Source organism: Odocoileus virginianus, chromosome 2, assembly GCF_023699985.2.
Source record: "Odocoileus virginianus isolate 20LAN1187 ecotype Illinois chromosome 2, Ovbor_1.2, whole genome shotgun sequence".
NCBI classification, from domain to species: Eukaryota; Metazoa; Chordata; class Mammalia; order Artiodactyla; family Cervidae; genus Odocoileus; species Odocoileus virginianus.
This window is the reverse complement of record NC_069675.1, coordinates 48,140,959-48,166,012: the sequence shown is the minus strand read 5'-3', so window position 1 is coordinate 48,166,012 and position 25,054 is coordinate 48,140,959. Positions and strand designations below refer to the sequence as shown.

Below are 25,054 nucleotides of genomic sequence, written 5' to 3'. Positions count from 1 at the left end.
ATATAAATTTTACCCTGACAAAACACCTATCACAATAAAAACACTGGCAGGAATGGGTTGGAGGTAGACATCATACAGTAATAGCAAAATGTTGGTCATTGTCATAGCTGGGTGATGGGTACACAGGAGTTCATTATATTACCACAGTCATTTGTAAATGTTTGAAAGTTTCTGTAATAAAAGTTTTTAAAATGCACTGGGGTCATGAGTTAAAACTTTTACCTTTTGCTTGTAAATATGAAATCAGAAACACCAGAACCAAATATCCTGCTCAGGTATGTTTGAGTTGCTCAGAGCAGTAGTTGTAGGAGGGGAGAGAAGTGAGAGATGAGGGGTGGATGACTTCTCAAGATGCTGCGGGGGTTGGAGGGGGAGATGGAAAGCAAAGACGAAGGCAAGTGGAAAGGGAAGATGGCAGGTGGGAGAGAGAAGGGGTCAAGAGGGCACTGAACTTCCAGGGATAGGACCAGAGGTGTGAGGAGAGAGGGGTCATCTTGGGATGGGTGTTTGTGGGACAGAACAGGGGGCTGAGCCTGGAATCTGGGACCCTCAAAAGGATGTTGAGGTCGCTGGCCTCTCACCTGAATTGTGTACTTGTCACAAAGCCTCAGACAAAAGGAGGACTTGTCTGCCCTGGAGGGACCTTGGAGATGCCAATCAGAGAGACTGGAAGGGACTTCCTCCCTGGCCACCATGTCAGCTGGGGGCTGCCCTGAGCACAAGCAGGAGGCAAGTTTAAGAATTTATGGAATAAAAAAATAAGAAAAAATAAAATAAACCCCCCACAAAAGTTTTATGAAGCGACATCAAGCCCTGGTAGAGCCCACCTTCACATATGCATAATGTATATTCTACCCAGGTAGCCTGTGGGATGGGGGTCATGAGCTCCCCTTTCAAGATGAGGAAACAACTGAACAGGAACTAAAGTCTACTTGACCCAAAGCCCATCTAGACATGGTCCTTGGCCCAGGCAGAATACTTGGGCTGGATCTATCTCCCAACACGTGCTCTTTGCACGCTCAGCAGCCTATGCAAAGTCATGGGACACCTATTTTCCCAGTCTTCCAAACATCCTCCAGCCCCTCTCAGGATCACTTCCCCAGGCCCCTCCCCAAAACAAGCTCTTTCCTGCCCCCTGCCTTTGCCGGAGTATGTGTCCTCCTTTTTGCATGGCTGGTACCTTCCCGGCCCTTAAGTACCTACTCATCACTCCTCCTTGGAAAGGCCTCCCCAAACAGCCTTCTTGAAGTTCTTCTTCTATTATTATTTCCAGAAGCTCTTGTTTCCTTCAGGGCAGCTACACAATGTGAGAATATTTTCTTGCTTCTCCACTGGAATTGTTTGTTAACAAGCTCCCTTTCAAACAAGAGGATGGCTAACTGCTCTCTCAAAGTGAAATGTCTGAAACCTCAAGCAAAGAAATGTATAGGCTCTGGGTGGGGAAGGAAACAGCCCTCTGCAGAACCACAGAAAAACAAAGCATTATTGAAGACTCTCCACTTCCCAGTTAGGCAAAAACTGAAACTTGGATGAGCTCCTGCCTATAATCCCAGTGATAAAGATGGTGGCACTGGCAAAAATTAGGTTGCCTTATCATGTGCCAAGGATTTCATATATTTATCTCCAATCCTCAAAACTATCCTGTAAGATGAAGACTATTATATATGTAGATATGAGAAAATTGTAATTCAGAGAAACTTAGTCACTCTGTATCTATGATAAATGCCAAACTGAAATGTTTATACTCATTCTCTCAAAAGTTTTAGTTAGAAAGTCCTCTACAGAACCCAATGAAAGACACACACAGGCACACAGGCATACATGTGCACACACAGCCTCCTCCAACTCTCCCCCTCTCCCCATGCCCACGGTGGAACAATAAAAAGTCTCTAAAACCGTATTCAAATCAAGTAGTAGATTTATTGGCTGCTTCTCTTATTTAGTGAGGTGAAAACACCTCAGTGTGGGACATTCTAAACCTTGTTTTGGCTTCCTGTTGTGCTGAAAAGACCAGCGACAGGTGGACGGGCAGACGGTCAGTGGACATCAGAAGCAAACAGCCACCGCTCCCATTGCTACAATGATTCATCCATAGGCTTAAGGAATTTTCCGTCTTTCTTTCAGAGCATCTTCCTCTTTTCAAACTCCTTCAGGAACAGAGGAACAGGAGAAGGGAGAGGGGATAAAAAGATTAAAGCCTCAAATTACATTCATGGTTAAAGTGATTCTGAAACCTCCTGTCTTTAGGATCTCTTGAGCAACCAAAAATTATACAGGTAAAATGTACCAGGATGAGGTGCTTGAACACAAAATGACAGCTTTCAAATGAGTCCGTGTCAGTCTGATTTCACTAAGCTAGATTCAGAACTTAAGACTTTATGTCTCCTAAATGCAGAGGCTGAGAGGTTTCGAATTATGCTTATTTTCTACTGCAGTATTATAGTTAGGAGCTGACAAACTTGATTGTGCTTATCCAAACATGTAATGCTATCTGTGAGCCACAACAGCCCTTTTAATAAGGCAATGGAAACAAGTTTGTTTAGTTTCTCAGAGAATAAAACACAGATTCAGTTCAGATTTAAACAAAACATCAAGAACCTCAGAAATATATGAAAAGGCAAAAATACTGAAAATCAGTTTCTCTACATTGTAATAATTTCTCTACATTGTGATAATTAGAATACAACAGGATGCGTAGGTGCCTGCTGCCACCTACTGGAGTAAAATGGTAATACATGCATTCAATAAGAATTTAAGAATTTGCTTTTTCCCTTCTTCCCTCTTCTCTCAAATAAAGAAGATTCTTCCTCATAACACTAACTAACTACCCAGATTTCTTTTAAACACTATGGCACACAGTAGCATACTCCATACAACAGGATCATGAAAATATTCAATAAACCAAGGAGTTTGTTTTATTATCTCTAGGATAGTGCCAAAGAAGAGTATGCCAAAACATGTTCCCTCCTGGGAAGACTATCTGGGCCTGTTTTCAGCATGTGTACAAAATTTTGGTGTTTTTTTGCTTTTTTGGGGGGGGCAGTGTCTATGATCATCATAAAAGTAAAGAGAGTCAAATGATCAATCAAAGAGACAGACTGCCAAAAATCACTGCAAAGAGATTATGGAAGACACCAACTAAAAATCCCCATCCTCGTCTTTAGTCTCCATCCATCCCGACTCCGTTTTTATTTCTTCTTAGTCAGTTTTCAACCTCTTTCCCTGGAAAAATACCTATGGAGTCAGCACAACTATACTCCCAAAGGCTCTCCATGAAAAAAAAAAAAAAAACACAAGGCAATTTTCTGCACCACTCCTAAAATGGAATTCACAGCACTTAACGGACTCTGAAACCCTTTCTTGTAAATCCTATCTCACTACTCACAAAACAGCAAAGTGAAATGTTTAATGAATCAAGTTTTTTAATCAGAACATTATTCCTGGTCATGCCCAATTAGGATATTAGGATCTTGGTGGGGTTGCTACAGACCGTTAAGCTACAGACCAGAATGAAAGAAACAGAAGAGACTCAGAAGAAAAGACCACAGTTCCCAGGCCACCCGGGTGGCCTCCCACTTTAAGGCCCATGACCTCCGAGCATTCAGGCCACTGCTCCAGCTCACCTTGTAGATGGTGGTTCCCAGCTGTGCCGGGGACATGCTGACCACAACCCCAGCACTCTGCAGGGCTGCGATCTTCTCTTTAGCTCCACCTTTTCCTCCAGCAATGATTGCCCCTGCGTGACCCATTCTTCTGCCGGGAGGAGCAGTTAAACCAGCAATGAAGGACACCACAGGCTTGGCCTTGGGACCCTGGAAAGTGGGATTTTAAACACACTGATGAAGAAGTTGATCAAAACTGGACCTCCAACTCATGACTGCCAGAAAATGGCAAGTGGTTGGGGCCAGTCACTCATCATCACTAAGAAAACCAACAGAAATACTGAGCTGTGACTGAAACTACTGCATTCTCCTTTGAGATGACTCAACTTTTCCTCCAAACTCACAAAAACAATCCTGAAGCAAAACTGTTAACTATTTAGATATTAAACTTCAACTTCACTGACATAGCTGATTTCCACATACACATGTGACTCTTTCATTTGAAAAAAAAAAACTGAAAATATGTAAGTTATAGGATTTGTGATGATAACAAATTAAGACCCAGATCAGGTTGTTTTGTCTTAATTCATTACTAGCTTACCTTTAATAAATTTGTTAATAAAGAGAAAGACAGCATATTGGAAAGGACTGAAGAGTGGGAGTCTCCAGGATCAATTTCCACTTGACTAAAGCGACAGGACCTCAGACAAGGCCCGTCACCTCTACACCTCTGCTGCCTCATCTACGAAACGAAACCGCTAAGTTAGGTTGGGAGCTGAGGGTCCTTTCTTCTGACACTATACGATGTCTAAGAAGGAAGATCAGGACTGGTTTTATTCAATAAAAATCCGTTCTAATGCACAACTGCCACATGCATAAACAGCACAGCATAACAGTAGATTCTGAGAATAAAAATAAAAACCCAACACACAGGAAATATAAGAATTCCTGTGGGAGGAAAAAAAGTATTCCTGTGCTCTAGACTTATAATGTTGTTGAAGAAATAATATAAAATATATACATATATCTCAATCATTTAATAGATGTCATGGAGTAACATATGAATATACAGTCATGTTTCACAGTGAGTGAAAATACCATGTTCACAATAGTAATTCAGAGGCAATAAGATATCCAGGTAAAACAGAGTTGCCTACAGAAAGCAGAACCTGAGCACAAGTGGAATCTGGGTGCCTTCAGGCACTATTATCTTCTCCCAGACCAGCAGTTCTCAAATCATTTGGTCTTGACACCGCTTATACTTACAAAAATGACTGTGAATTCCAAAGAACTTTTTTTAATGTAGATTATATCAGATATTTACAGTATTAGAAATTAAAGCTGAGAAATTTTATAAATATTTATTAATTCTCTTAAAATAGTAATTTTTTAAAACAATTTTATAAAAACATTTAAGTGAGGAGAGTGGCATTATTTTACATTTTTGTCAATCTTAAGTGTCTAGTTTAAAAAGAGGCAAAAGGATTCTGATACCTGCTTTTTGTTAGATCTACTGCAAAAATGTTATTTTGGCTGAAGTACAAGAGAAAATCTGGCCTCACACACATATGTACTTGAAAAAGGCAGAAATATTTTAATATCTATCAGATAACTGAGGATATTCTTTGACACTGAAACGAACCTCTTCAAGTGGTAATTTCTTAAAGGTTATATGCAATGTTCCCTGGAGAAGGAAATGGAAACTCACTCCAGTGTTCTTGCCTGGGAAATACCACAGACAGAGAAGCCTAGTGGGCTGCATAGTCCATGAGGTCACAAAGAGTCAGACACAACTGAACGACTAAAGATGATGATGCAATGCTGGAATCTGGAACCACAGTCCTTTGTTACTTTAAAATCCATTCATCTTTTTGGATCTTTTACCTATCATGATTTTGTAACATTCGTTGGTCAGAAGGAAAATATAGGTTCACTGAGTTACAGAGACCTTCTAAGTGCTGATATTTCATCATTCAATATCAACAAATCATTCTTCATTACCACCTTCAGCCTCATTAGAGAAGTCTTTAGTAGGGGGAAGTTGTCAAGTCCATGGTAGCAGAAACAAGTATTCTAAGAATATTCATTTGAAAGCTCAAACTTAATGATTGTCAACAAATGAAATGAGTTGTTTTCCTTGACAATACACACAAACACAGCAGGACTGCTTTGTTCATTGTTGAGAAAAGATTTACCAAATAAATACCCAATAATCAGTGTTCCTGGCAGTCACTCTTTCCAGTAAAACTGGTGGTCCATGAAAAAAACAACTAATTTAGCTCACGATTCAACTAGGACAGTGCTTTACTTTCCATTTCACCACAAAACTACTGACTTGAGGGTCAAGACTTTATAAAATTAGTAATCTTTACTACTTCATTAAGGACATTCTTAAATAAAACTGACTTCTTTTAAGTGCATGGCAGTGCAAGTTCACTAGCACAGTTTGCTTCCATTAACTTGACTCTCGTGAAGGCACCATCATGCCAGATTCTACAGGTTCTACATGCTCTGACACTGCTGACTCCAGCCTCATCCTCATCCTTCTTCCCTGCTCTTTCAGTTCAGTTCAGTTCAGTCGCTCAGTCGTGTCTGACTCTTTGCGACCCCATGAACCGCAGCACGCCAGGCCTCCCTGTCCATCACCAACTCCCGGAGTTCACCCAAACCCATGTCCATTGACCCAGTGATGCCATCTAGCCATTTCATCCTCTGCTGTCCCCTTCTCCTCCTGCCCTCAAACTTTCCCAGCATCAGAGTCTTTTCAAATGAGTTAGCTCTTCCCATCAGATGGCCGAAGTATTGGACTTTCAATTTCAACATCAGTCCTTCCAATGAACACTCAGGACTGATCTCCTTTAGAATGGACTGGTTGGGCCTCCTTGCAGTCCAAGGGACTCTCAAGAGTCTTCTCCAACACCACAGTTCAAAAGCATCAATTCTTCCACATTCATCTTTCTTTAAAGTCCAACTCTCACATCTATACATGACTACTGGAAAAACCATAGCCTTGACTAGACAGACCTTTGTTGGCAAAGTAATGTCTCTGCTTTTTAATATGCTATCTAGGTTGGTCATATCTTTTCTTCCAAGGAGTAAGAGTCTTTTAATTTCATGGCTGCAATCATCACATGGCTGCAGTGATTTTGGAACCCCCCCCAAAATAAAGTCAGCTACTGTTTCCCCATTTATTTGCCATGAAGTGATGGGACCAGATGCCATGATCTTAGTTTTCTGAATGTTGAGCTTTAAGCCAACTTTTCCACTCTCCTCTCACTTTCATCAAGAGGCTCTTTAGTTCTTCACTTTCTGCCATAAGGGTGGTGTCATCTGCATATCTGAGGTTATTGACATTTCTCCCGGCAATCTTGATTCCAGCTTGTGCTTCTTCCAGCCCAGCGTTTCACATGATGTACTCTGCATAGAAGTTAAACAAGCAGGGTGACAGTATATAGCCTTGACATACTCCTTTTCCTATTGGGAACCAGTCTGTTGTTCCATGTCCAGTTCTAACTGTTGTTTCCTGACCTGCATACAGGTTTCTCAAGAGGCAGGTCAGGTGGTCTGGTATTCACATCTCTTTCAGAATTTTCCACCGTTTATTGTAATCCACACAGTGGAAGTCTTTGGCATAGTCAATAAAGCAGAAATAGATGTTTTTCTGGAACTCTCTTGCTTTTTCAATGATCCAGCAGATGTTGGCAATTTGATCTCTGGTTCCTCTGCCTTTTCTAAAACCAGCTTGAACATCTGAAAGTTCACGGTTCACGTATTGCTGAAGCCTGGCTTGGAGAATTTTGAGCATTACTTTACTAGCGTGTGAGATGAATGCAATTGTGCGGCAGTTTGAGCATTCTTTGGCATTGCCTTTCTTAGGGATTGGAATGAAAACTGACTTTTTCCAGTCCTGTGGCCACTGCTGAGTTTTCCAAATTTGCTGACATATTGAGTGCAGCACTTTCACAGCATCATCTTTCAGGATTTGGAATAGCTTAACTGGAATTCTATCACCTCCACTAGCTTTGTTTGTAGTGATGCTCCCTAAGGCCCAGTTGACTTTGCATTTCAGGATGTCTGGCTCTAGGTGAGTGATCACACCATCGTGATTATCTGCTCTTTATCCTCCAGTAATGCCAGACTGCTCTGCCTCTGGGCCTCTGCTGAGAAAGTTCTCCATCCTCCTTGGATAGCTGGCAAATCTTGACTTACCTTTAAAGACGTGGCTCAAGCCTCTTCTTCCCTGCTAACCCTTTGGACTCTTCCTCCCACTCTCTCCACAAATACCCTTCAGTTGCTCGTCTTCTGTTCAGTGACTCTGCTGTGCCTTTGATACTTTTCTATCATGACCCGCAGCACACTGGCTGTGACTTATTCCCCACATACTCCTCTCCTAAATGATGACTCTGAATGCTGAGACTATGTTTTCATTTACTTCTGTATGCCCAACATCTACTATAGGAGAGAATTAAAAAGAAAAAGCTAAATCATTTATTCACTGTGTGCTTTGCAAAGAATGTGAGCATCTGATATGTGAGTGGCACCACTTTCCGCTGAATCCCTCTGTCCCCATACTCAAATAGTGAGAATATTATATTAGAAGGAAACATGATTAGGGTGAACCTAGAATGTCTGACAAATGTATACTCCGTCCTGTTGTCAAAGAAGAGTCACTTGAGATTTTTTTCTTTAAGGACCGAAAAATACAATAGAAAAGACTAAATGTGAACAGGACACAGAAATGTGAAAGACTAAAAACAAAAAGATGAGTTAGGATGGCACGAGTGGAATCCAAATAGATGCCCAGGACTGTGGCATCATGTCCCTGAGCCCTGCGACCTGACTCCTGACCCCTGATGGTGTAATGGAGAAGTCAGGCACACCTGGAGGGAACCTCAGCTCTGAAGTACTTACCACTGGCAAGTTGCCAGTTTCCTTACTCAAAAAAGGACAAAAATATCTACTCAATGCATCAAGATAAAGGTTAAAAAAGATTACTCCTGCAGATAACTACTGTCATTATAATGATGATAATACAGTCCTCGCAGGACACAAGATTACGGAGTATTCACTCTGTGTCAGTTTCCATGCTAAGCGTTTAGTATGTCACCTGCACTGTTCAGCCTAGAAGCTTGTACACAGTAGGTCCTCGGTAAAATTTAGCTCCATGAGATCAATCAGTAATAGGAAAACATGGCAAATGAAAGAAAATGTAACATTTAGCTTTTCCCATCAAGGGATTCATGCATTCTAAACACATTTTAAAATTCTCCTTTATCCACGAGGTCTGCATTGGAGAATTCAACCAACTGCACACAGAAAACGTCTGGTGGGGCAGGGGAGGAATCCCAGAAAGTTTCAAAAAGCAAAACTGCCAAACTAACAACTATGTACACAGCATTTACATTTTATTAGGTATTGTAGGTAATCCAGAGATGATTTACAGTACAGGTGGGTATATGAAGGTTATATGCAAATTCTACACTGTTTTATATAAGGGACTTGAGCATCCACAGATTTTGGTGTCAGCAGGGGTACTGCCCATGGACAGCGAGGGATGACTATGTCATATTAACCTAAGTGGTTTTTTTTTTTTGTAAAATTAAGTCAGTTTTTAAATTTTAAACTTCACAACCTTTGTAAATTTGAGAGACTCATAACATTTTACTCTAGTCTCCTACCAATTTACATACTCTTTCACTTATTCACCATTTACTGCCTCCTAATATGCCGGAGGCTGAGCTGGGCAGCAAGGCTATAGCAGTTGCTTGCTGTCCACAAGAGCAAGAGTCAGGTGTTCGGCATGCCTTGCAGAAGGAACAAGCGAAGGCAAGCAAGGATGAAAACAAGCAGCACATGAGATGGGACATGGATCTGAAAAGGAGCGTCAGGGTAGTATGTAGGCAGCTGGAAAGCCATGCTGTCTGCCCTTTAACCCACATGGATGGCAAACAGCAGGTAGGCAAGGCGGGAGGGAAAGGAGCAGAGACATCAGGAAAAAAATTACTCAGATGGTCCAGGTGAGATAAGAGAAGAGACTGAATCGGAGCAGAGGGACTAATTACAGATGATGATACTTTGAATCTCCACAAACTACTAAGATCTCGGGTAACTGAGGGGAAGCAAGAGCTGAGAGAGAAGTACAACGTTGTTTATACACCATGAACAGTTACACTTAGGGAATAAGCACAAAGGGTAAATCTGGGAAAGGATAAAGACGAGAAGGGCCAGGAGGACGAATGGAGGCTGCTGCTGACTTCAGCCAAAGCAGTGCCAGCGTGGACAGCAGACCCCACAGCAGCCCGCCAAAAGTGCTTACCACATGCCCGGGGCAGCTCTGCGCCATGTATCTCCACAGCCCTACAAGGGCACCGAGGGAAGCTCTACTGTACCCCTATTTAGCCAAAGAGGAAACTGAGGCACAGTGAAGTTAAGGAACATGCCCAAGGTGACACAGCTTCTAAGCGGCAGACAAAATCTAACCGCAGAGGATTAGGGAGTGAATAAAAAATAAAGAAAGAGATCCAGAGAGTAAAGGACAAGCATTAGTCGCTCTGTCATGCCTGGCTCTTTGCAACCCCATGGACTGTAGCCCACTAGGCCTCTCTGCCCATGCAATTCTCCAGGCAGGAATACTGGAGTGGGTAGCCATTCCCTTCTCTGGGGGATCTTCCTGACCCAGGGATTGAACCCAGGGTCTCCTGCACTACAGGCAGATTCTTTTCCATCTGAACCACCAGGAAAGTTCACCAGAATAAGAGGAATTCTTAAAATTACCACTGAAGAAAAACATGTATATTCAAAAGAGCCTTTGAAAATTCCTTCAATTACATATAAATATGGAGAAGGAAATGGCAACCTGCTCCAGTACTCTTGCCTGGAAAACTCCATAGACAAAGGAGCCTGGTCGGGGGGGCTACAGTCCATGGGGTTGCAAAGAGTCAGACACTACTGAGCGACTAAACAACAGCAATACATAAACATGCATCGTTTTGCACAGGCTATTCTGCAGGTGATAGCATCTTTTCCTTTAACTCTCCGGTACTCATTATTTTTCTGTGGCATTTAATTTTGACACACTTACTCTCAATTTCTTTCACAAGCACAGACACAAGTTCTCTCTGCCCTCTTGCTTGGCCCCCTGAAGATTCACCTTCACTCTTCACTCATTTGTCAGTATCAGGGACACCCTGGAAACCATCTGCATGCTCTCCCCAGGCCCTGGCCACAGTAATTCAGAGCACACATGCTCAACGATGCAGGGAGGGGACTGTCGGGCACCAAGCTGCTTCTGTCTTTACCATGCCCCCCGCTCTCTTCCTACCACCCTCCTTCACCCCAGAAACAGAGCTAAATTCCCTTGAGTTAAATGAAACTATGATACAACACCACACTATTCTTTTTTATTTAATTCAAAGGGAGAGGCAACAGGAAAGCCTTCACAGGACAGTCAATAAAGCTTTTCCACTTGACCTTTGAAGCAAAGTGCTACTCTATGAGGAAAGACTGAAGCTAGAGGGAGACAAGATCCTGGAAAAGGGTATAAAGGACAGGATCACTAGATAGCCAGCCTTGACAAAGAGAAAGAACACACATCCCCTGAGGTCAGGAGAAAGGACATCAATGACAGGTGAAAATGGAAATGTGCAGGTCAAGTGACAGCTTTCAGGCTGATGGCCTGAAAGTTCTCCATTTAGCAGACGACCTACCAGGAAGTAAAAGGAGATGCCTGGAGGGAGGATTCATTAGAGAAGCCAAGCACAGGCACCAAGGGAAATGGAGAGGAGAATCAACCCAGAAAGAGTCCTACATTTCCTGAGTGGCCAGTGTTCCAGGCTCAGCTCAGTAAGATTTACTTTTACCTTTCATGTTTGCTTAAAAAATTCATCTTTAAACAAAAACAACTTCTAAAGCAAACCTGTGATATTATTCAAGAGCAAAGAGCTGTATCTTTCCACAGCCAAACTTACTGAATTATGTTGCTTCAAAAATTCTGCAGCATTTTCTTCAGCATTACCACCAATTTCACCAATCAATATGATGCCTTCTGTGGCCGGATCATTGAGAAAGATTTCAAGGCAGTCTGTAAAGTCTGTTCCATTGAAAGGATCGCCTCCAATGCCTGGAAAAGTCAAAGAATATCAACACCCTCTGAAAATTAAGTCAGGAAATATTGTTTCAACAGGTTTCTTATTTTGCCTACGCCCTTCTTACAAATATTTTTAAATGTGTTATCACTCTTGCATTTAACATTTAAAAAATCATAAAATGCTAAACTTATTTCTGCTTATAATACTACATGAATGTTAAATGGTGGTTGGGTCTTGCTAGTCACAAAAAGAGCCATCTTTTTCTTTGTCTCCTTATCAAGACTCTTCCCCCTCCCAAAATTACTCCTACATAGCTCTTTAATAATAAGCATTCTATATAGTTTCCCTAATTAGAAGAACGTTACTTTTATTTTTTTTTTTTATTTATTTATTTATTTATTTTCCATTTATTTTTATTAGTTGGAGGCTAATTACTTTACAACATTGCAGTGGTTTTTGTCATACATTGAATTAGCCATGGATTTACATGTATTCCCCATCCCGGTCCCCCCTCCCACCTCCCTCTCCACCCCATCCCTCTGGGTCCTCCCAGTGTACCAGGCCTGAGCACTTGTCTCATGCATCCAAACTGGGCTGGTGATCTGTTTCACCCTAGATATACATGTTTCGATGCTGTTAGAACGTTACTTTTAAAAACACATTAGCTTTTTCAGGAATACAGTTACTCTTTAGTAAGTTATAAGTTTTAATCACTGACTTCTGGTGAGTAGCTCAGTATCAGTACTTTGTATATAACAGGCAATTAATTCTGAAATTAAAAATAATTATACTACTTAATATTATAATAAAAATAATTATACTACTTAGTATTATAATCAAAAAGTTTCCTTTATCATCTCCTAGCACAAAAGGTTAATGAAGTATAATAGTATCTTGATTAGCTCATCTGGGGGGGTGTGTATGTGTGTCTGTATGCTATTACCCTCACCTGGGGTGTGTGTGTGTGTGTGTGTCTGTATGCTATTACCCTCACCTGGTGTGTGGGAGTGGGTGTCTGTATGTTATTACCCCTCACCTGGGGGGTGTGTGTGTGTCTGTATGCTATTACCCTCACCTGGGGTGTGTGTGTGTCTGTATGCTATTATCCTCACCTGGTGTGTGGGAGTGGGTGTCTGTATGTTATTACCCCTCACCTGGGGTGTGTGTGTGTGTCTGTATGCTATTACCCTCACCTGGTGTGTGGGTGTGGGTGTCTGTATGTTATTACCCTCACTGTGGTAGTTTGTTGTGATTTGTTATTGCTCACATGAATGGCAAACCTTATTACCATACTGGAGACTTAATGCCATGTTAGAAATACTGGATATTTGTAATTTTTCTACAGTAAAAAAAGAAAAAATAAATAAATTTCTTTGCACTAAGTAACTGTCTGATGAGGGACACTGCAGAGGAACCACTCACAAGTTAAGACACATGTCCCTGCAGTGGGTGGGGTAGGTGTCCTGATCCCTCTTCCCTCCAACCTGGAGTGGGAGATGACAGAGACCACACACAGGGGCTCTACCACAAACACATGGCTTTTTAGCACAAGTACGTAGATGGGATTCAAGTCAAGATTCCCTCCACTGGGGGCCACTTTCTAAATTTTTAAGTTATAAACTTATTGAAGGCAGGATTGGCTTCCTACTCTTGAAGGCATGGCTCAAGAATGAAGCTGAGGAAGGGGAGCAGCATCAACTGAGTTCAAACCACGAGTCAGGTCTGTGCCTTAGCACACATCAGACCTGCCATTTCCTAATCATCATACTCTCTGTGAGAGAGGAATTACTACTCTCAATTTACAGATTAAAAACAGAGCTAGAGAAGATGGAACTTGCCACACTATTGCAAAACCTTTTATTTTCTATCATGTTAAGTTATCTTGTCTTGAAGATTGTGCTTTTGCACATAGAAAAGCTTGTTTAATGTTTAATACTGATTTTATCAATTTGAGTCAATAAAAACACTCCAGGGTTATATTTCAAAAGTTTTTTTTATCATCAAAAGCTGCCTTTGGAAAGCTTTTAAAAGATGGTCTAAAAACATGAAGGAATTGCTATAAAAGTGACATATTTGCCTGGCTTTTGGCAAAAAATATCAAAATTATTTTATTTTTTTCAAAATTATTTTAAAATGTAAAAACTCTTTTGTAAACGGGAGGCAGTATGATGGGGCAAAGAGCTCACTCTCCTCCATCTACCAATCAAATGACCACAGGACTCTGTGCCAGCTCAGCAGGGCCTCACAGGGCTGCCTCTGCAGAGTGAGACAATGATTGGCAGAGAAGTCGGTGCCTGTGAAGCGCTGAGCGACAGCTGGCAATGATAACACAGTGCCAATTACACTGACCAAAGTCCTGTCTTGAAGGACCACTGCTTCACAGCAACCAAAGTGAGTCCTGTTTTCAGGGACGAAGGCTCTCCAGGAGCCATACACCCCAGGACGTTTGTTCTGAAACGTGGGAGTTAAATCCTGGACTGTGAATCTTGAAAATGTAACAGCCAGCTTCATGTATAAGCAAATTAAACTCAAGATCATAACATCTTTTTCATAAGATGACATCAAAATCTCTCACAAATAGTCAAACCAATAATTATTATTACACCTATTCAGTGAAGACACTGAACTCTGATAAAACGAGTTTAGAAAAAGTCCTCACCAACACACAAAGACTGCCCCAATCCAACTTGTGTTGTCTGGTGAACCGCTTCGTAAGTCAGGGTGCCGGATCTAGACACGATACCTTAAAGAAGGAGAACTCAGAAATATTAGAGAGTGCTCATGTGACTCTCACATAGTAAAATAAATCATAAACACATATATATAAAGAACCCATCCCATAATTTGTCCTCCAAACAAACAACACCATCAGGTCATGGAATAAGGAGAAAAGGCCTAAATTATAGCAGGGAGGTTTTGAAAGTTAGAAAAAGAAAGGATTTTATTAGTTAGGGTTTTTTTTATATATATAAAACATTTATTGGTTTTTTTGATGCATCACCAGTGTATTACAACTGAGCCACTAGTTTTGTAGCCTCATCAACATTAACTGTGGTACATTTTCATGACACTGCTGAGAAATCAACTGTTTCTTCAGAGATTCAATGGAAAGGCTTTTTGGGAAGTTTGCAAGTTCCTTCTGTATATCTACAAGAGTTTGATTCACTCTTTTAAACTTTTTAATCATTCACAATGTTTATCTTCTTAAGATTAGTGGTAACTGGTTTCGCTTTATTTTTAACCCTAAAGTTTTTTTGGCTGGCTACGTGGTACATTCCTGGACTTCTGCCCTCTTAGTTTGTTCCTGGCGGTTGTCCTTCACCGGACCTCCAAGAAAGACCCTTGTGTGGCTTCTCAAGTTTCAAGTGATGCCATCTGTATGCACGCAATTCAGCTAGTTAGGGTTGTTTTATGACTACAAAAGCAGTTAAGAGATATTTGAAGTCTTCCACAAAAAATGACCTTCTAGTGCAAAGTAAAATGGAACAATAAGTCTATATAAAGGTCCATATGGAAAAAAAGAAAGCATAAATTTCAAGTATTAACCTTTGGTTAATAACCCCAGTTTCAGAAAATACATTCACAGTTAGGCTTCCTGTCTCCTGACCACACAGATTCCTCAAGTCAGAACCCTGCTTTCCTACACTGATCAGCAGAGACCACCAATGTTACTGGAGATTCTGCAGTGATTATCTTTTCTGTTGGACCTGTAACTTCCAGGGGTTAGTAAACGAGACTATTTTCCCCACCCTTGCGTTCCCCATATAGAGCACAGTTCAGGCACAAAAGGAATTCAGTAAATACGTACCGAATGGGTCAAAACTGAAAACTGATGGAGTACAATCACCCTCTTAAACAAAATCTAACTGGTGATAGTTATAAGACCAATCACTGGTTGGACCCTATCTCACAACAAATGACAACCACTAACACCATACCCCATGTGTCTCACTCATCAGTTTTTCCCCACTCGAAGGAGCTTCCTGTCTATAACGTCTCTCCTCAACATAGTCCCTCCTTTATAAGACCTTTCATAAATGAGAAGGGTAGATAGGTAGGTAACACCTATGTACATTTGGTGCATTTAGCTTTCAAATCAAAGACAATAAGTAACTTAGTTGTATTTCTTTGTATGTAATTACCTAGTCTCCTTTACATTCCTACTTGATTCTTAAGACAGAATTATGTTCCTGTTCATGTAACACCCTAGATTACTGGGAAGCACAACTATTTTATTTATTCCAGTCTTCTTTTTTGATGATCAGTATAATAATCAGTGAATAGCAGTACTAGGATTTTATCATTCTTTTAAGGGAATTTCATCTAAAATGAAAGTGATATATAATTTATATAAATGCAAAGTACACGCATTTAAGGTAATGAAAGCAATGTTTTTAGGGTAGATTACTCCTGCCATCCTTGAAGTATATATATAGTAAGAGAGACTATCACTTAAAAATATCTACCATAGGGATACTTCTGCTTCCAAAAAGCAGAGGTATTTTCCTGTATTCTTGCTGCTAAATACAAATAAAAATTCTGAACACTACATATAAAACAAATACAAGAAATCGCTGAAAGTTAGACAGAAGATAGAGTCCTAGAGACCTTGAGACTCCAGTAAAACAATGAAGTGTTTCCAAGTTGCCTTTTGCCTCATGTGTTCCAGATACAAAGATAAAGAAGCTTGCATCCTAGAAACACACAAAGGCACAGAACTCCCCACCCAAACAGCAGCTCTCTTCAGCGAAAGAACCAAGGACAGCCTAGCAAAACAGAAAACTTTCAGACAATAACCACTCCATACCAACTATGCACTACAAAGAAACTGGCTCCACCTGTACTCACATAGTGAAGTTGCTCAGTTGTGTCCGACTTTTTGCGACCCCATGGACCTACCAGGGGCCTATCAGGCCCCTCTGTTCATGGGATTTTCCAGGCAAGGGTACTGGAGTGAGTTGCCACTTCCTTCTCCATAAGCCAAGGCCAAAAAAAGAAACCTAGACTTTACATTTACAAGGCTGTAATAAGGCACCCTGGCAGCACGCCCACCAGCATGTACACAACCAGGACTTTCATCTACACAAGCTGGTACTGAGTCCCGCCCCACTCCCACAGTGTCAGGTGAAAACCAGGTGAAAAGCCTGGATGTCCATCCTCATCTGGCAGCAGTGAGGCCTCTTTCCTTTTCCTGGGATCAGAAAAGGCCTAGTGGAGAATCAGGGCTTTTACTACTGCCCAGCAATAACAACTCCATCCTCACTAGTGTCAGGGGAGACCAAGTAAGGAGCTGGAACTGTTCTCCCCAGTGAGCAGGAGCCCACTCACTCTGGCAATAGAAGCAAGAAGAGAACTTGAACTTCTGCCTCCACCTGGCAGGAACAAGGTATCTCCCCCACATTCCCTGCTGAAGCAGTGTGAATTAAGTCAGCTAAAACAGAAGGTTCACATAAAACCCAGACCTCATAGTATAGTAGCCCACACTTTCAGGTTTCAACCAAAGATCATCTGACCTACCAAAAATCAGGAAGATCTCAAACTGAATTTAAAAAAAAAAATCAATAGATGCTAATCCCAAGATGAAAGGATGTCAGAATTATCTGACAAGAAATTTGATGAAGTCATGATAAAAACACTTTCAATAATTATGAACATGCTTGAAACAAAAAAATTGAAGCTTTATCAAAGAAATATGAAGGAAGCCTCAGTTCAAAAAAAAAAAAAGAAAAAGAAGATACATAGGGACCAAATGGAAATTTTAGAACTGAAAAATACTATAACCAAAGCTAAAAGCTCAGTGGATGAGTTAAACAGAATAATGGAGAGCAGAGAGGAAAAAAATCAGTGAAATTAAAGATAAAACAATGGAAATTATCCCACCTGAATGGCAGAAAGAACAGACTAGGAAAAAACAATGACCAGAACCTCAGGGACCTATGGAACTATAATAAAAGATTGAATATTCCTGTATGACAGTCCTGGAAGGAGAGAAAAAAGAACATGGGGCTGAAACAGTACTTGAAGAAATAATGTTTTACCAAATTCAAAATTTTATGAAACTTAAATCTACATGTGAGAAGGTGAGCAAACTAAAAACAGGATAAATCCAATGAAATTCACACCAAAACTTCTAATATACTTCAGAAAATCAAAATATGACTCCCCACTCAAAAAAAAAAAATCTTGAAAGCAGCAAGAGAAAAATAACACCTTCCTCTACATGAAAAAACAACTCAAATGATATCAGTTTTCTCAACAGAACCCATGGGATCAAGAAATGGGTCAACATTTTTTAACTACTAAAAGAACTGTCAACCCTAAATCCTGTACCCAGTGATGTTAGTCTTTATGAATGACGGGGGAATAAAAACATTTTCAAAAAGGGAAAGTAAAGAATTTGTTGCCAACAGTTCCATCATAAAAGAATGGCTAATATATTAATAAGGTCTCTGGAAAGAAGAGAAGTGATAAAAGAAGGAACCCTGGAGCCTCAAGAACGAAGAACACAGTAACAAACAAAACATGGATAGTTGAAAAGACTTACTCTTGAGTGTCCTAAAAGGAAGAAATAAAACTATCCCTATTTGTAGATAATGCGGGTTGTCTAACATAGAAAATGCTAAAGAATCTACCAAGAAACCCCTAAGGTCTACAACAATATGGCAAGATAAACAAAAATTAGTTGTATTTCTGTACATTAGCCACAGGCACATGGACACCAGAATTAAAATACAATAAAATTTACAATGGTTTTTTTAATAAAAAGAAATAGTGTAAATCTAACAAAACACACAGTGGACTTTCATGTTAAAAATTATAGAATGCTCATGAAGGAAATCAAAGGCAATTTAAGTAAATGAAGATATACTGCATTCATGGACTGGAATATTAAACAAAGTAAACATGTCTATTCACCTGAGACTGACATACAGATTTAACACAATTACATAAAAATCCCAGCAATAATTTCTGTAGATCGAGACAAGATTACCTTGAAATTATATGAAAAAGTAAACTAGAAAAGTTAAAATATTTTTTTAAAAAGTACAAAGAAGCAATCTATCCAATTTTAAGAGTTATTATTTCAACATAGTATTAAATTTGTGCAGTACTGATGAAACCCAGGATTAGATCAACACAAATAAGAAGCTTACTGACAAAAATACAAAAGCAATTCAATGAAAGAAAGATGATCTTTTTAATAAATGGTGCTGAAGCAACTAAACACAAATAGACAAAAAGAATTTTGATCTAAATCTCACACCTAGAAAAATTACTTGAATTGGACACTATGGGATTTAAGTGTAAAACTACAGAACTTTCAGGAATTCACTGGCAGTCCAGTAGTTAGGACTCTGCAGTCTCAATGCTGAGGGCCTGGGTTCAATCCCTAGTCAGGGAACTATTAATAAAATCCCACAAGCTGCTGTGCAGCACAGGCAAGCAAATAAAAATAGATAAAACTCTAAAACTTTCAGGAAAAAATAGGTACTTAAGGCAAAGCAAAGAGTTATTAGACTTGGAAGTCAAAAGCATATTTCACAAAAGAAAAAGTCAGTAAGTAAGATTTCATCAAAATGAAAAAACTTTTGCTCTCTGAAAGATCCTGTTAAAAGCATGAAAACACAAGCTACAGATTGGGAGAAAATATTTGCAAGCCACATATCCAACAAAGTACTAGTATTTAGAATGTAGAAAGAACTCTCAAAACTCCACAGTAATCAATTAGACCAGGGGCAAAAAAACACAAAGAAACATTTCACTGAAGAAGACACAGTGAAGTCACTCAGTCTTGCCCGACTCTTTACGACCCCATGGACTGTAGCCTACCAGGTTCCCCTATCCATAGGATTTTCCAGGCAAGAATACTGGAGTGGGTTGCCATTTCCTTCTCCAGGAGATCTTCCCTACCCAGGGATTGAACCTGGGTCTCCTGCATTGTAGGCAGACACTTTACCGTCTAAGCCACCACGGAAGAAGATATACAGATGACAAACAAGTACCCGAAAAGATGTTCAAGATCATTAGCCATTAGGGGAATGTACATTAAAACCACCATGAGGTATCACCGAACACTTATCAGAATGGCTAATATAAAAACAGTGACTACAAATGCTGGCACGGATGCAGAAAAAGTGGATCACGGGTACACTGGTGATGGAAAGGTAAAACAGTATAGCCACAGTGGGTAATAATTTGGCAGTTTCTTAAATAACACACAACTATTATCCAACCCAGCAACTGCACTCCTGAGTATTCATCCCAAAGAAATGAAGATTTTTTGTGTTATATAAAAACTAGTACACAAATGTATACAACAGACTTACTTTTAATAGCCCCAAACTGGAAATAATTCCAGTATCTTTCAACATGTGATTGGTTCAACAAACATTTGTACTCTAGAAAACTACTCAGTCATAAAAAGGAATGAACTACTGATACAATAATCTGAATGAACCTCCAGAGAATTATACCGAGTGTAAATAGCCAATCTCCAAAGGCTACATACTATATGTTCTCATTTATATAGCATTCCTGAAATTTAAAAAATTTAGGAAAAAAAATAAGAGGATTATTAGATTCCAAGGATTAAGAAGGGAGTAGCAGTAGGAAGGAAGTGGATGTAGCTATAAAATGTTAAGATGAGCGATTCCTGTAGGGATGGAAAAATTCTTTATGTCTGTCATAAAGTCAGTATACTAGTTGTGACATGGCATTATAGTTTTGCAAGATGTTATCATTGGGGGATAGTGAATAAAGGGTACACAGAGATCTGTCCATATTATGATTACATGTTTTATATTACATTACATGATTTACATATTATCTAAATATAAAAAGTCTAATTAAAATAAAAATTTTTTAAAGATGTAGGAGTCAAGTATGTAACATGAGGTTGAGAGTAAAAAGTCTAACATAAATGCAAAAATACTGCATCACTAAATATCAATTTGGAATCTAATCACTTTCTTCAATTACACTCAATTAGATGTTATACAATTTTAGTTATCATTAACACAAATTAGAAAGCCACTATACTGTTGCACTGCTATTATATTACATGAGGTCCCCTTCAGAAATACCCAAGAGACTGAAAATTCCTTCCTTTCCCTAAACACTTAATTTAAGGACTGGAAGTTAATGAGGCTTCTGAGAATATTAGTACTGGTATCAAAATAGGAATAATTAGTACAAAAAAGGTCATCTTTTCTCCACCACCTCCTTGATAATCTTGTAGTGTCATGTATTCCTTTCAGGTGATTTTTTTTAAAGTCCTTTAAATTAAAGGCAGTCCTCCCAGAGGACTTCCTCATCAATGTGTTATGGCCATCTCAAGAACCAAGGTCTAAAGAACTTTCCTAAACTTCTCTTAGTTGTTTTTGAGGTTTATGGGCTCCTCAGAAAGCAGGGTAGTGATCAGAAAGGCAACTCAGTACAGGCCCATAAAGCCTAAGTACAGAATGCCTGGAACATTCAGACATTGATGGTGGGAGTTTAGAACACAGTGTCTTTGCAGATCTATTTGGTAACTTCTTAAAAAGTTGAACATACTTTGACCTTATGACTTAGCAATTCTACTTCAAGCATTTTACCCACAAGAAAGGAAAACATACCCACAAAAAGGCCTGTACACAAAAGCTTACTTTAACCTTATTCATAATGACTCAAACATGGAAATAACAGAAATGTTCATCAATGGGAGAACGGGCAAATTGTGATATAATCACTCAATAAAATATTACTAAGTGATAAAATTATAGATACATGCAAATACATGGAAGAATCCAGTGTGCTTGAGCAGGAAAAGAATCTTTTAAAAAAACTCAAAAATATCTTGATTCTGTAGAATTAGTGTTCCTCAAACAATAATTCAGGACACAGAACCAATTCACTATAAAACTTCCAAGGTAAACTCTCTTAAAGTTGAAAGAATTAAAATGAATTTGATTTGTACCATCAAATCTCTTTATGAATTTTGAGCATGGGGCAAGAAATTTTGTTTTATAATCTATAAGAAATACATACTCACCGACTCTTCCTTTCTTGTGAATATGGCCAGGCATGATGCCAATTTTACACTCTCCAGGCTAAAGGAAAGTAATTCACAGTATCAGAAAAGTGAAAAAAAAATTTTTAACTCCGAGATCATACACACAAATATACTTGGACTGACTCAAAGTTAGTTAGCTTTCAGAGGCTAAAATTGGGCTCATTTCGTTTTGTGCACTCACATTGATGACTCCGGGGCAGTTCGGCCCGACCAGCCTGGTCTTTCCCTGGCGCAGCAGTTTGTGCTTGACCCGAACCATGTCCTGCTGCGGGATACCTTCGGTGATGCACACGACCAGGGGCACTTCTGCCTCGATAGCTTCATCAATGGCAGCAGCAGCAAAGGGAGGCGGGACATAAATGACAGACGCTGTCGCCCCAGTCTGTTCTTTGGCCTGAAACATTAATACAAAGCACTTTACTATAGGTTCAGTCAGACACTTTGTAAAACAAACTCAATACCATGGCTTTAAAGATATCATGGGATCAGGAAAGGACATCACCAGGAGACACTGGGATGTCTTCATTCTTCCCATTAACTAGTTCACTCTGAAAACAGCAGAGTTAAGTGTGGCCTCCTCTCCGCCCCACTGGGACCCCCCTCGAAACTGGAAGGTTCTGTGACCTCCCCTTCCTTCAGGCGATGTGACAGCATGTCAGCACACACGAAAGCACTGACTGGCGTTTAGGTCCCCTCATTCCTGGGCCACGTTTATTTCTGTTCTTCAGCAAGGCACTTATCACCCATTCAGCACAAAAGGCCCTGCATCTCCTCAGGAGAAAAGGACTAGTGAGCCCCAAACTTCAGAACTCAGCTCTCAAACATGTTTTTAAAAATATTATCAAACCATGGAACTTCAATGATGGCCCAGTAGTTAAGAATCTGCCTTCCAGTGCAGGGGACTCGGGTCCAATCTCTGGTCAGAGAACTAAGATCCCACATGCCACGGGGCTAGAACTAAGCCCATGTGCTGCAACCTCTGAGCCCACACACCAAAACCACAGAGTCTGCAGGCTGCAACTAAGGCCCAATGCAGCCAAAATAGATAAAAATTTTTTAATTAAAAAAATAAAAATAGATCGAAGAATAAATATTATCAAGAGGAAGCAAAATGAAGTGGTTTTATTCCTAGCTGCCAATTTTTACTCTTATACACGCTAACTAGAAATAAGCTAAAATACACATGCGTAAACAGCCACAGAACAAGCATCGGTCACATAAGGTTAAGAGTCTACGCTACATCACCCCTCACAATGCCAGGCACCTAAAGACCACCACTGTGGCCACTGTTCTCTCTGTGATCTTCTATACATTTTGTACATGTATCAATACAGATGTAGCCTTCCACCTACTTCCACATGTGGCCATGACTCTTCTCCTATAACGGAAGCTCCTTGAAGACAGAGATAGTCAGTGTCTCTGACTCTCCAAGAGAGGCAGCACCTATTCTGTGAGAGGTCCTGAGAAAGACTATGCAACCCTGCCTGCTTACCACCCTATCTACAAATCAAGATGTAGAGGCCAAGAAATATTAAATAACTCGCATGAGGTCACAGAGCTAAGAAGTGGCAGAGCCAAGATTCAAACCTAAGGATATCTGATTCCACAGCGTCAGTTCTTTTCAGCTACAGCAGGCTACCTCCCTATAAATGTCAAAATGAAGCTTAATTAAGATATAAATCAAAACATTTTAGAAGGCTGAGCGATGAGATTTTAAACGGATACAAATACCAAGCTACAGAACATGCAGGTACAGCTGGAAGGGGCAGAAGTAAAAGACGGTGTATTTGAGAATCATTCCGAACTGACTGCCCATGTTCCCAGAGGTCGAGGAGCTTTCTCTACTGCATCCCTAATAAAGAGAGGTATCTTGACAGTCACAGATGAACAAGTCAAAGAATGCTGACTTGCCAAGGGTTAAAAATAATTGAAATCAATGTTTTTAAAAATGATGTTCAAAGTGATAATAGGGAAGTGGGCACCAAAGAAAAAAACTAGGTTGGAACGAACAGAAATGAGATCATAGATGTGCAGGTATTTTATGGAAAATATATCCCACGGGTTCCTACCTCTTAAGGATACAAAGACTTTCAGAAGCTGGATTATGACCACAGGGTCTGTGTCGGCAAGTAATACTACATGAAAGGAAACCATTCCACTCACTCAGAAATCTCTTTGTAAGAGCAAAACAGGGGAGAAATAAACAGCATCTGTCAAAGAACTGACATTATCTTCTAAAAGCCGTATCTATTTGTATCAAAATGAATAATAAATGAACTGCTAGGAACAAAAACTTTTTTTTAAAAGGAAAGCAAAAAAAAGGCTCATGGCAAAAGTCAAATTTAACTAGGAAGTTTTAAAAAATGCAAAGCAAAACTTTAAATGATTATTCTACAGAATTTATGAATTTTTTACTCTCTAAAGTATGATACACTTAAAACACACATACACATATATACAGTATACCCTATTTTCAAGTTTAAAGTAAAATGAAAATTCCAAATTTGAATATTTGTTTTATCCTTTATCTTAATTTACATTAAGAATTCAAATTACCTCAATTTGAAGTTAGTATTCCAAAAACAGAGTAAATCTATAAATTTGTACTTAAAAAAAAAAAATGAAATTCTTTGAAACATGCCTTAAAAGTATATTTAAGAAGAGGGGGAGTGCTACATTTTTATTTTTTAACCTCAATACATCAATCCCAAGTACTAAGTTTATTTCTTTGATTTTTTAAAAATTAAATAGCCAAGAACATGTACTACGACTTCTTTCATAATACTATTATTTTTTTACATATTCACGTAAGCGTAGAAAGAGAATGAACAGTATACACTGAGCTGAAATAAGCTCTCTATGAAGGCAAAATCCAAAAAGTGGAAAACACCACATAAAACTTAACTTTACATACCTTCATATCATCTGACTTTGTACCATAAGCACGTAAGCCTTATAACAAAGAAAGTTTAGCTTAAAGTAATTCTAAAAGTATTGAGAAATCAGCAAGCTGAGGAAGAGATCAGGACTCTGTGAGTTGCCTGTTGGACTCTATTCCACACAGGAACACCACCCACTACTTACTTACTCTGAGCCAGGCTAAGCCTGCCACTGATCAGCTGTGAGGATATGTACAGGACCCTGACCCTCTGTACCTGTCGTATCCTTGTCTTTAAAATAGGGATGCTAACAGCCCCTACCTGGGGACTTGTGGTGAGGCTTGAATGATGCCATGAAGATGAAGCACCTGGCACAGTGCCTGGCAGAGCTCCCACTAACACTGAGTGTTAGGGTCGAGCGTGGATGCTGACATG

The 25,054-nt window shown here is 39.7% G+C and overlaps 1 protein-coding gene, 1 non-coding gene and 1 pseudogene across 2 annotated transcripts in view; all 3 read right to left on the bottom strand.

The window, feature by feature from the left end:
* Window positions 1-1,900: 1,900 nt before the first annotated feature.
* SUCLG1 (succinate-CoA ligase GDP/ADP-forming subunit alpha) overlaps window positions 1,901-25,054 on the bottom strand; it is a 38,923-nt gene continuing 15,769 nt past the window's right edge. The window contains exons 4-9 of the mRNA XM_020901034.2: window positions 21,922-22,134; window positions 21,720-21,777; window positions 14,349-14,432; window positions 11,570-11,721; window positions 3,624-3,812; window positions 1,901-2,147 (exon numbers count right to left, since the gene is read on the bottom strand). Of these exons, the coding sequence (XP_020756693.2) occupies window positions 2,121-2,147; window positions 3,624-3,812; window positions 11,570-11,721; window positions 14,349-14,432; window positions 21,720-21,777; window positions 21,922-22,134 (723 nt within the window). The 3' untranslated portion in view covers window positions 1,901-2,120. The remainder of the gene's footprint in view (window positions 2,148-3,623; window positions 3,813-11,569; window positions 11,722-14,348; window positions 14,433-21,719; window positions 21,778-21,921; window positions 22,135-25,054) is intronic.
* LOC110142005 (ribosomal biogenesis factor-like) lies at window positions 14,442-19,721 on the bottom strand (annotated as a pseudogene).
* On the bottom strand, window positions 19,593-19,664 carry TRNAC-ACA (transfer RNA cysteine (anticodon ACA)). Its single transcript has one exon. It is a non-coding gene; the product is annotated as a tRNA-Cys (tRNA).